The following is a 13,307-nucleotide window of genomic DNA, read 5'->3' on the forward strand; positions in this document are numbered from 1 at the left end:
AAAAAAAAAAAAAATTAAAAAAAAATGCAAGAACCCTGTCCCTACCTTTTCATCCTCTTCTGTTTATTTATTTTTCTATTTTACTCTGACTTTGTCCAGGCTTGGGCATCTTGGTGGCCTTCATGCCGTTCGTCACGTCCAAGTTGTATCGGTTTTCAGTAACAGTAAATGCAATTGCCCGTTTATAACGTGAATTTGCGGAGCTGCACCTCAGATCAGAGCTTGGCTGCTAAATTGAAGTCGGGGCACAGGTCAGCCATAGAATCGTTATGGTTGGAAGAGACCTCAAAGATCCTTGCAGTAGTATGAGGCGTAAATTTGGAGGATTTAGAATACTTATTTGCCTGTCAAAAGAAAGCTCTGAATCTGCTTGGGTACTAGATTCATATTATTGTCCTTATTTTTTCACTTTGCACTGTCCAGTAAAACTAAACCTTCACTAAATCATGTGTATTTGGTGAGATTTTACACCAGAATATGGAAGAAGAAAGCATACAGAGCCTAACAGATTTAGAAGGAGAGCTCAAAATTGAACTGAGAACTGGGGAAAATATTTCACATTGGTCTGTTAGATGCTACTAGAATATAAAGAAGTTTATAACTTAAATATTAATGATACATATTAATTTCAAATATGACACAGCACCAGGCTGATGTTTTGGGAATGTAACTAGTCGAAGCATTGATGCTGTGAGATCATGAAATTCCTCAGCATGTGAATTGCCAGGACAGCGGTTACATCTCAACAGCTAACTCCAGGCAGAAAAAATTTGCCGTGGTGGTTTGGTTGACTGAAGGCTGAACTTCAGTTCCTTCAACTTTTCTAAAGTGAGAGGAAACAAAGATTGAAGGGAAAAAAACCCAACACAACAACTCCCAAAGAGGAGAGGAGGAACATACATCTTGGGTTGTTAAAAAAGATGATCCCCAAACACCCCAAGTTTGCTGAAACCCCTAATGTCTGCCTCGGGTGATTTTTTTTTATGTTGCTCATTGAGATTTTTTTTTTTTAACTATCCTAGTAAAATAAATACTCTGTTCCTGTAGAATAGTTATGTCTGCTGCAGACTTTGCTGAAGATTTAGGGAACAATGAGAAGGAATGGAGAATAAAGATCTAATTGAAAAAGCATGTTCAGCCACAGCAATGTCACCCGGAACAATGACAAAACTGTGATTTTTTAAGAAATCAGTGATCCCCTGGATTTAAAAGTTTTAAACTCATACCTAATGTTTGCCTCAAAGGGATGAAGATAATGAGACAGGGAAAAGCCTGCTTATTTTGCCTGAATCTATATTTTTTGTATGTGTGTGCTAAGACAAATTACACACAGATATAAGAAACTTCTGTAAAAAAACTACATTTCTGTTACCTGCAGTTATCACACGTCCTTGAAGGAAGCAGCCAGAGAGCATCTGCAATATCAGACTGCTGAGAAACGTGACTAGGAAAACTAACAGTTGGCCGTTAACTATTTTATGTGGTTTGACTCCCCAGAAAGGCAAAGAGAGGACCCTGCCCAACCCTGGTTACACTTCACAGGAATGTTTTACTTGAAGCCCAAGACCTGATCCCATTTGGAAGTGCCTGTGGGCTGGCCTTACCTCCTGGCACCTGAAGACCACGCGTGTTACACCGGCTTTCAATAAACCAACAAAACCACTGGGTAACTGAGCAAAAAATCCTCCAGCTTCCCTCAGGCCAGGCAACAGAAACTTTTAGATAAAGGGAAAGAAACCTCTTCCACCTGGATAGCACCACCAGCCTTAGCAGGGTGCTCTTCCCTCACATGCAACTCTGTACTGCATCGGGGGCGCACATCAAGTTGTCCCGTTAGGACTTCTGCTCCCAAGATGACTCCCAGCACCTCTGCGTGGCAGAGGGCCAGCTGCTTTCGCAGGAGCTTCATAGGCTCATGGCTATGTTGAAAAGCTGCCTCAGGGCCAGGAGGGTGACATATATCACTTTGGAAGCAGAGGTATTACTTTGGACTAGTTCAGCCTTCCAGAAATAATCAAAGGTAACTCTTTAGGTATGATGACATCATAGACTAGTGTTATCTCCAGGAATGTTTTTGAAGGGGAAGAAAAAATGGATCAGAGTAAACTCTGATTTTCATCGTGCCCATTAAGAAGCTATTACCAAATTTCAGAAGACTGAACAAATCCTGTTGACATAAATCACTGTAATACAAGAGAGGTCATTTTCCTAGAGATGGAAAGGTGTTTGTCCAATAAATTCAAATCTTTTGAGGGGGAAATACTGATGAAAGTTGACTCTAAAGCCTGGGCCTGCTGGGTTTTTGTTGTATTCAGTCATGGTTTTATTAATACTAAAATTTAACTTGATCTTTTATCAGTGCTAATGTAAGAAAAGAACGGTTTGAAAATAGCCAAGTGAAGCATTAACATGACGCTATCCAAATCTGAAAGGAGTTGGGGTCCTTTCAGTTTGAAAAATACAGTGCAATGAGTTGAGGAAGCTTTGTTCAACTGAAGAATTTTGTTTGTTGAAGCAAACACCTCTTTTCCTGTAGCTGAAGGACTGCAAATGCTATTTAAAATGCAGGACCTTGTAACTTCTCTCTTGTTGCCTTACCTCCCGGCTGGACTAAACCTCTCAGAGGTATTAAGGAGAAGCTACGTGCAGTTACGCTGCAGCGCAGGGATTGTTGTACTCCTGTGACTGTTGAGCATTATTAATGCAATTTACTATATTTTAAGGGCAAAACTGCATTTTGAAAAAACTCAGTATCTCTTTTAGTAACCTCCCCTGATAATCCTTTTCTGTGGAAACAGCATAACTGGTAGCTTGCCGCAGGGGGTTCCTATGGGTGAGAGGCAAAGGCTTCGCAAGGGTTCGGGCTCTCTGCTACCTGCAAACTACGACCGCTAGCCTCGCGTCTGCAGAAAGTAACATCGCTGTCCCACGAGACTGAATGCTTTGTCTCTGAAACTTTCTAAAAATCTGTTTCATAGAGAAACTGTGTGTTACTGCTGTGACTTTTGCTGAATAACAGACATTTTCTTAAGCAGCCTTAGGCAGCATCCTAAAGAATGTTATCAGTTTCAGTGCAAGTTACGCACTTTGGGCTTTTCCATGACCAGCAATTATTCGCTTTTATAAACATTGTCTTTTATAATAAATCTGTTTTATAATAAATCTGTTTATAGGATAGAGGCATGCAATTCTTGGAAACAACTGCCATGCAAATGGATCTAAACTCTTAGTGAAATTTTATTCCTTTCTACCTTCTATATGTATATTTGAAGTTGCAGGGTACAGGGTTGCTGATATTTGGAGAATTAAGTATTTTACCTAAACACTGGATTTATATGAAAAATGGAGAGAGTTGCTGCCCCATACAGTGGCTGTGTAAGCGTTGTCCGTGTGCCCGAAAGGCTGTTAGCTATTGACTCTTGTGTTTTGTAACTGTAGTGTGCCGCAGCACTGAATATGCTTTGGCTCCTTTTTTTCTTTTCAAAGCCAAGAGGAACTGTCAATAAAGATCTTTCACAGCTCAATAAAAGCTGAAGTGTCTGAGCTGAGGACCAGCACCTATGAAGTTATTCAAATAAATCACTTAGAATTTTGAAATATGTGTTTAGTAAAGGAAGCAGAATTTTAGTGTTGAATCATTCAATGTGGATTGTGTTTGTAGAATTTTAATTCGTATAGATACCTACTTAACTGAAATAAAAGTTCATCTAAGCTGAATCCTTCTGTAAACCTCCTGGAAAAAAAAACAGGTAGCTCTGAGCAGTATTATGCAAATGAGAGTTACAAACACATAAGGTACAACTGTGGTTTACAAGCTCATTGGTGTTCAGAAGGGAGACCATCTTGTCTTGGAGCTGTATATACTTCATTATCTTAGGAGAAACTAAGTCCTCTGACTTACACCTTGCGACCTGGACTTTGGGAAGTGGGTAATTTACGTATCTTAGTAATACTCAAAATGATCTTACAGTATTCTGTATGAGAACATGGCTACAGCAAAGAGTTATATGACAGATCAACGTACAAAACTTTTAAATGCATAGTGCATTAGGAAGCAGCAGAATTTCTTCTGGTTACTGGCCATGCTGCATTAAATCTCATTATTTTTAGTTTAGTGTTTATAAGTGCTAATTGTTCTGTTACTTAAGTTGCCTGCCCACATGTAGGAGAACGTGCTCGATACATGAAATGTTTCGTGGTAGCTATGCAGTGCTGGAGCGCAGAGGTTGAAATCACACAGTTTTTCTATACTGTGTAGTATTGTAGATGCAGACTCAGAATGAATGAACATCAGTTGTTGCTAGTTTGCAGTTCCAGATGTAAGGGCCTGGTTGTGTGTAAATGTACGAAAAGAATGAGTAGCGCTTGAGCAAAACGGACAGCTCCATTTTTCAGCTGTCAGGTAGTATTACTTGTGTGCTTTGAGCTATGTATTTCTTGATGACAACAAAGAAATGAGTGCAAAGATTTATTTATATTTTTTTAAACTAGTTTTGTAAACTACATAATGAACTGAAATAGCTGTATCTACTTTTGGGGTCTAGCATATCAAAATGCTAGAATTGATACCGAAATCAAAATACTGATAACTATATGTTAATTAAGGTAAATGTTGGAACTGACATTAAGGATAAATTTGGGGTGAGATCTCAGTGTTTATGAAAAATGATAAAATAATTTTCCTAAAGAATGAACCTCACCTGAATGCTGTGAAGAACATCTTGATTAATAATAAAGAATACAAAAATATAAGGCATGAATTAGGAATGAATACACTATAGTTGTTGCGTTGTTTTTTGGATACGAACTTTTTCCCCCTCTGCCCCCACAGCGAGTAGGCTGGGAGCACGTAAGAATGTGGGAGGGGGAAAAGCCAGGACAGCTGACCCAAACTGTCCAAAGGGATATTCCATACCATACAAAGTCGTGTTCCGCAGCAAAGGCTTGGGGAAAGGAGAAGAAAAGGGGACATTTGTGCTTATTGCATCTGTCTTCCCAAGTAATCGTGATGTGTGCTGAGGCCCCTCTTCCCAGGAAGCAGCTAAACGTCTGCCTGCCAGTGGGAAGCAGTACATAAATTCTTTCATTTGCTTTACTTGTGTGTGCAGCTTTGCTTCACTTATTAAACTGTCTTCATCTCGACCCATGTGTTTTCAGCTTCTGCTCTTCCAATTCTTTCCCAAACCCTGCTGGGGCAGGGGGGAGTGAGCAAGCAACTGGGCAGGTACTCAGCTGCTGGTCGGGTTCAACCCACCACAAGTACCATCATCAATTTTTTGATTACTTGGAGCAACATCTCTTGCAGTTGCACAGTCAGATTTATTTTTTTTTTTTCCTTCTCTGCAGATGTAGTTCTGTGGTCCAACTTTTGACTTTTACAGTTTCTGTGTATTTCTGTCTAACACCTTAGCTGGTTTGTTGTATTTGGAACTAACTAAGTCTAACAAGGAGAGAGGGAAAAGAAATGTTTTACTTAATTGCGTTCGGAGATCTTTTTGTTACTCTGCTCATCATTTTGTGTCTATGTATTCTTATTTCCTATATGCCACGGCCTTTCCACAAGAGGATGTCCTGGGATGGTGACCTCCAACAGAAAGCCATAGGATTCTAGCTCAAGGAAGAGCCTTTTGCCATCCCATCAGATGCCCCCCATCAAATAGTAGCTGCACTTTGCCACAGTGGATGCTCACTCTTAAACTGCAAAAGGAAGAACTCAGTCCAGTCATGGGGTGTAAGTGAAAAACTGTGTTGCCAAATAAAGGTGTGTGAAGGAAGAACAAATTTTATGCAGATTATTAAAGAGATAGTGTAGACTATCTATCTTGTTTAGTATTACGTGCATAGAATTAGTTGAATACTAATCACGTCTGGAAAATTCATGGACCTTCCTCAAACTAATGCTGTGATAACCACTCCAAGGATTCCAGCTTTTATTTTAAAGCTAGGATGAGATGCAGGAAAATAATTGTAGATAATCTGGTTATCTATTTTAATCACAAAACCAACCATATTAAGTAGTTGGCACAGTTCTACTTCTGTAGCTATGTTCCTGACAGCTAAGCTGGACAGGGAACATACTGGTCTCTGTCAGGTATTCCAGACACAAAGATTCCTGGTGTAGTTTCGCTTAATCTATATAGTTTAACAAGAACAAGTGAACTCTCAGAAACCTCAAGAAAACAATAGGAACAAATACACTGTTCTGTCTTAAATATAAAGTTTCCGGCAGGGTCAAAGAAAATTGTGTATGTATCTGCAGAATCCAGGAATACTTTAAAACTTGCATCTAGGAGAACTTAGATTTTCTTATGTTCTATATTGTCTTCTGTTGTCACCATATGTCAGTGAAACACAAGCTAAAAGCAGTATATGAGAAAGATGTCAAAAACCTGAGTTTTTCCTTTTTTTAGGTTTAACAACATTTTATTTTACATTAATTGTATTATTACAGCAAATGTTCCTTTTTTAAGTAATGTAACGGAAACGTCAAAGACTACAGTCAGTGAACTTATTTTGAAAACTTTACTTTAAAACTATCACCAAATAGCCAAGACAAACTGAATTTACTGGAAGCAGAGAAAAAAATTCATTAAGCCAAGACTGAAATGAAAGTTCTAGTATAATGACCGATGGCCACCAAATAAAAAGCGGTAGAAGAATTACACATGTGGTTGGTTATATGTACCATATATTCTGTTTCTGTTATGGTATGAAAAAAAGATTTACTTGGTGTCACACAGGAGAGCCACTCCTCTCAATATCCAGTGGTCTGGAGACACTACTGTCCTTAAATAGATCACTGTAATATAGTTCAGATCTGTCCTCTTGGGCTTCTTGTAAAGAGGGCAAACATAGAGCTTGGGATCCTTAGGACTGGTTGTATTAACAGCAAATATATGCACCACAGGCAGCTGGACAAAAAGAATCCTTGGTGTAGATTCAATGAGTTTGCTATTCCATCTGTCCCAGCCTGCACCTTCCAAGTATAGCCCGTAGATATATACTCCTTCCTGTCAGGAGAGTAAGCAGATATAGCACACAAAATAAAGTATCTCTTTTGTAAAACGAGCAATTGGCTTAAAACATTAAAAGAAATGTCTGTTTTATAGTAAATTTTTCAGAAGATACTACTACTGTAATGGATGGCAATAGAAGTTGTTTAATAAAGCCCATACACTACAAAATTTGACGTAAATTTTACTATAAATTCCAAAAATCAAGAGGGGGTACAATGAAACGGTTCTTTTAATAAAGTATTTTTGTAACTGCAAAATAAAAAAATTAAAATCTTCATATTTGTTATTTATCTTGAATGCTGAGCAAAAACAGTGTGGTGAAGACAATAGTAACTTTTTGCTCTAGCAATGCAAAATGACTGAATGATGCACAATATAAATTAAATACTGAAATTAATGCTGAAATATCTTTGCATGTCATACATACAGAAGGAGGTGCCGTGATTTCTTCTTTGTTTTGCTTCAGCACTTCATTATGTATTGTAACTGTATCTAAAGCCCAGCCTTTATGTGATCGAGTTGCTTCTTGTCTTATTGCTGTCAGGAATCCTTGAGAAATTAAGCCAGAGATTTAGTATTTATCTCACATGACAAAAAAATCTTGCTCGATTATCTGCATGGTTCTGCACTGGATGTTATAGACAGCTCTTCAGAATTCTATTGAAAATGAGCACCCTGAGTAATGATAGCAAACTTTGCTTTGGGGCCAAAATAGGAACATGACAAAAGTGCCATAGAATGCATTACACTGAGAAAAATATTTTTAAATGACACACAAATTTATTTTTTTTTTTGCTACTGAATTATTCAGTTAACAAATGTTTGCTCAGGATACTGACTTACAAATTATCATTAGTCAATCAACTACACGGTCCATGGTAGAGGTTTCAAGAAGGAATTTGAAGGCAGACAAGATATCAATTATGTAAGCTGATATTTATGTAAAAGGCAACTGAGGAAAAAGGCAATTTTTTTTCTAAATGAACAAAATAGAAAAATAAAATAAATTTCACTGGTGGAAAACAGAAAAGGTGTGTCTGAATGTGATAATAAAAATAACCATATGAGTGTGGGGAATCTAGACAAGGCAGTGCCTATGAAGGATGAAAAATTTACACTTTAGTGAAGAAAAGGGAGCCCTAGGCAGAAATGAAAGTAGAAGATGACACAATCAAGCAGCGAGCTAGGTGATTTTTTGAGTATTGTTTGAACAGACTTTACAGAGGTTTGCATTAAAAAAGGTTTGAGAGGTAAAGGGCTGAATAACATAAGCACAAGATGACAAATAACTGGGCATCGAAGAGGTTTGGATGTGTTACAAAGGAAAAAGCTACAAGAATGAAACACTTGTAGCAAATACCTGGTTGTTTCTGTATAAGTGTCTCAGAAGATGACAATGCAGTCACCAAAAAAACAATAGCTGTTATTTTGTTGGCGTCGTCAGAAAGAAATTGAGGCGAAGGGAGAAAAGTTAACAATAGGAACTGCATGCTTAAGAGTGATTACTGTGAAGACTCAAAGATGACATGGCATCAGTTCCTTCTTGATAGGGCATAAAGGAAAAAACAACTAGTGTTTTGTCGGCAGTCAAGTATCTACAAGGACGAGAAACCACCAAATGAAATACTGACAAGCCAGGGGGGAAGTCATGAAAGTACATGGCCATGCAGTAGAAGACAGTGTTTCAAGATTTAAGAAGTGGTTTAACATGCTAGTTAGGACAAAGCCAATTAGAAGCGAAGATATTTGTCACAGCTTAAATATTCATGTGATGTGAATACAATTAGTGTACTACTTGAAATGAACATGTATTCATTTCTCAAATACTATGTATTCTGATAAAAATAAAACTGTTATTTAGGCTTCTAAATTTTCCTAAAAATTAGTTATATCTCTATAATATGATACTTGGTTTTTCATAAGCCTGTTCATTCCAAGTGTTATGTCTACTAAATGGAATATTGCACCACCATCAACATACATTCTCCCTTAATAATGATAATTTATAGGAGACAAACACTGATAATGCTAAAAAAATCACAACAGGTTTAAATACAATTATTGGTGATACTTTATGATATTATAAATAGATTTTTCCACTAAACTGATAGAATACATTCCTCGTGTTTTAACATTATAATGTATTTGCCAATGCTATGACAGATTTACAGCTTGATTCACCAGTGCAATCAGTTTAGATTTTCCTGCAATGGCAGCACAGGCTAGTCCAATTTCTGATTTGCTTCACAGCAGTCAATTTTTAAACTTTACTGTATGACTTGATTTACTCAGAATTTCCTGGTAAGCAGTATCATGAATACTTTAACTATACTTACCTCACCTCTAGCCATAGCACACCTTCTGCGCTTAGCAGACTTTTTTCTCCATCTACAAGACTAATTTTTTTGAAACACAGAGACTAAAGCAATCATCAAGGTCAAGACCGTCTGTGTCTCAGGTTTGTTTGCTATTAGGCTAAATATTTCCTTTGGTCAAAAGAATCTGGTCCCTTGTCTTCTTTCACACTACTGTGAGAGCTGCTCTTGAACCAGCAGAGATCAGTATGTGACCATTTATGTCACCATTATATGGTGACACTGACCAGCTGTGCCATTTATGATACAAATGGAATGATGTTTTGACTGGCATCTCAATACCATCTTTGAATGATAATTTGGATGTGCTCCAGGCACCTCAACCGTTTCTGAGATCAACTCCAAAAAAGACTTTGATAATAGAAATTTTTTTACAGTCCTGGTCACAGAAAGGCCAGTAAGAATAGAATCATCCTGAAGTGAAGATAACTCCTAAAATATTCAAGGATTTCAGAGGTTAATGCTAATGGAAAAAACACCTCATAGCTGTTACATAGAAGTTTCTCATGAGAATTTTGTATGGGCAGTTGTGCAGGCTAAATGAGATTCTTCTATGAACTTGTGTCTAATAAGGTAACAGGTTTTGTTACTCATGGAGATGGTTACAATTTGTTTTTCTTTCTCTTTCCTGTAAATGATAAATATGTAAGCTGTAACTGATAATGATAGATAATGTTTATTTGTACTTTGCAGTATATCTTTAATGAATTTGAACAAAGTGTTCATTAAATAACCTGTGAAACAGAAACACTGTGAAAACTAGTTCGATGATTCTTTGTGAAAGATAGGTAACTGCTGTAAATTCTGGTGTAGTTGGATGTTCATAGAATCATAGAACAGCCCAGGATGAAAAGACCTTGGGAGATCACCTGGCCCAACCTTTCATGGGAAAGGGAGCCTAGATGAGATTTATCCAGCATCCTGTCGATTGCATCTTGAAAACCTCCAGCAATGGGGACTCTACCATGTCCTGGGGAGGGGGGGGGAGGTTGTTCCAGTGGATGATTGCTCTTACTGTAAAAAAAGTCTTTCTGTTGCTGCTGTACAGTATATAAATAATATCTTCCTCTAGATTAAAGCTCTTTCATTCTTGCAATTTACACTTTGGAATGAGTTAAACAGTTTGAAAGCACAGGAAAATAATATTTTCTTTAAAAGCTGTATCATAATCATTAAGTATATTTTCTTTAGAAGCTGTATCATATCATGCTACCATGTGTCAACAAGATAAAGCATTTTATTTGTTAACTACGTGTTTTCCTTCTTGTAATATAAAAACTGTGTTTATGGGTCAGACTAAAAGACCATCTGTACAAGCATCCTGTCTCTGACACTAGACAGAGACGGATGCTTAGTGAAATAATACTACAACAGGCAAAATGACACATAAATCCTTTTCTTTTTATGACAGTCATGTTTATTACTACCATTGGACGTGTTTCTCATGACTTTATCTAATACCTTTTTTGAACCCATTTATCATCTTGGCTTCTATGACATATTCTGACAGCGATCAAAACATCTTTTCTAGGTCTAATATTAAATTAGATATGTAGTAAAAACCATGAAATCATGATTAAATACATTGTTACTCAAGTCCTTTCAGTACCCTTACCTTGTGGATTAAAGAATCCGCTCATCCAAAACACATTTGGTCTTCCTTCATATATCCAAGTAGACAATTGAGTATTTCTTTCCAAAAGTTCAGTAAACCAGAAGCCAAGTGTTGAAGAATCTCAAGATACACTTTTCCATAGTTGAGGAATTTGAGCATCATACATATCATCAAGTGCATCTCTCAGATTCTGAAGGAATGAAATTATAACATATGAACTAAAGCAATCAAGGTAATAGTTTAAAATACAGTATTCCATACATAGTAAATATGCTTTACTTGCCTCACTCATAACAGTAGTTCCTTCTATGGCTAGTTTAAGATCATTCAAACTGTTGCGGAGTATTGTGATCACCTTTTGCATTCGGTCCATTTCTTGCTGAAGAAAAATATTCATAGAGTTAAGTTGTCCCATTTTAATTAAACGAGCTTTTACCTAAAATATAGGAGAGCAGAAGAAGGAATTTAGTTAAATCTGAATTGTTGAAATATTGTTGTCATATACAACATCTTAACTTTCTTGTGCTCAGAAAAGTATGTAGTAGACTTGTACTTCACAGTATTTAACTATCATTTATCCCCTTAAAACTGTTGCAGTTTTTATTTTTATTTTTATTTTTAGTCTGATACTACCCAATTACTCATGTTTTTGCTAGGCTAGGACTTCACCCAGAAAGCCCAGGAGACTGTGGTCACAAAAAGTCAAGGCTGATTTTTTTCTGTGTTTTCACATGCAGCTTTGGAAGTCCAAGCATAGCCTCCATGACGTATCTCCATGATCAATTGTTAGATGTCTTGATTTTAAATAAAAAAGCCTCACACTGATTCACGCTGATAATGATAAAGATGTTGGATCCTTGCTTGAATTTGCTACTAGCTATATGATGTTTATTTACAGTTCAGGGTTTCTTTTTTGGAATTTGTGAAAACTCAGAAGCAACAGTAAGAAAACAACTAAGATTAACTTGCCAATCTGGAGGAAGTTTCTCTAGCATGTCTTCAGCTAAACGATAAACAATTCCTTCGCGAGTTTCTCCAGGTCCCGCACCACTTTCTTTAGGCTGAATGTTGAAAATAGTATCTAGAACATCAGCTGCTGTATTACTTTGGTATCTGAGAGGGTAAGAAATATAGTACAAGTTACATAGGATTTCATAATAGTTAAATGATACTTTGTAGAACACACAACTTGAATGTTAGGAAGAAACATACTGTATCATCAGGTTAAATCAAAGCTCCCAAAAGAAATTATTTTACTTTGCGTCCTGCACCAAGCTGAAAACACTGATCATGAAAAATGTTTGGTTTTCCATGATTGTAAAGAATATGAACTTCCTTCTACACACCCTGTTATTTACTTGCTGTTTTTTCCAATTCAGGGCTAAGAAGGAATTCTGCAAGCTGAGGATGTGAGGTGGCAGAAAAACCTATCATATGATTTCTAGGGATTCTGAGGAAAGTGAAGAAAATGGCATATGCCTGATAAGGACTTCTAAACAGCTATTTTTGGGGAAGAAGCAACACAAGTTTTGTAACAAGGAGTAATATTTCCCTCATTTAGTTACTTCTTAAAAGTAGAATGCAGAGGAAGGAAAAGGTGAAGGCACAACTCTGCAAGCTGCCTCTTTATTAATTAGTAAATTCATTCTGCTTTGAGGTATTTCAGGATTAATGATAAAAGCTGCTAGATTTACAATGTTGGAGATTAAAAACATTCTATTCCATAGTACAGCATGGGCAGTGCTAATGCAAGTTTATGTTCTGAGTCAATACAAAAAAGTGAATTAAATTCGTGTGGCATTTGATGGTAGAAGATAGTAGAGCATATCAGTCCTTCAACACAAGCAGACTTACAGGAGTACTTTTGTTACAATGCTATCGAGTGGCACAGAGCTATGAGAAGCAATAAGAAATAAAACATTAACAGTGTATGTGTTGGTACTGCAGTGCTGGTATTGCCTACACTTACCTTATGGAATCAGCCACATAAGGAACATACAGTATGAGTCTGATGCAGAATGTAAATTTGTACTGACTCAAAGCATAATTTTGTATGCCAGTTTTACCTTTCAACCTTCATACAACACCCATCTCCTTCTATTTCTTTGTCATCTATAATTATATAAGACGTGAAACCAAGTATTGTGCCACAGGATAGAACATGTGAACTCCTAAAGCATCTAAGCTTTGGAGATAGTATCATAAGATCACAGAAGCTAGAAACTGCAGCACTTCAACACAAACTTTGTGAATGCAATTATAAAGACTATAAATCAGAAAAACAGAAGAACTCCTACTGGC

The 13,307-nt window shown here is 37.0% G+C and overlaps 1 protein-coding gene across 1 annotated transcript in view; it reads right to left on the reverse strand.

Moving 5' to 3' along the window:
* Nucleotides 1-6,722: 6,722 nt before the first annotated feature.
* Nucleotides 6,723-13,307, reverse strand: part of LOC104157241 (dynein heavy chain 8, axonemal-like) — a gene marked incomplete at its 5' end in the record, with an annotated part of 51,697 nt that continues 45,112 nt past the window's right edge. Inside the window, 5 exon segments of the mRNA XM_009703001.1 lie at nucleotides 6,723-7,010; nucleotides 7,444-7,565; nucleotides 11,007-11,196; nucleotides 11,290-11,442; nucleotides 11,972-12,119. Of these exon segments, the coding sequence (XP_009701303.1) occupies nucleotides 6,723-7,010; nucleotides 7,444-7,565; nucleotides 11,007-11,196; nucleotides 11,290-11,442; nucleotides 11,972-12,119 (901 nt within the window).

The sequence above is a fragment of the Cariama cristata genome, unplaced genomic scaffold (assembly GCF_000690535.1).
Source record: "Cariama cristata isolate BGI_N322 unplaced genomic scaffold, ASM69053v1 scaffold17486, whole genome shotgun sequence".
NCBI classification, from domain to species: domain Eukaryota; kingdom Metazoa; phylum Chordata; class Aves; order Cariamiformes; family Cariamidae; genus Cariama; species Cariama cristata.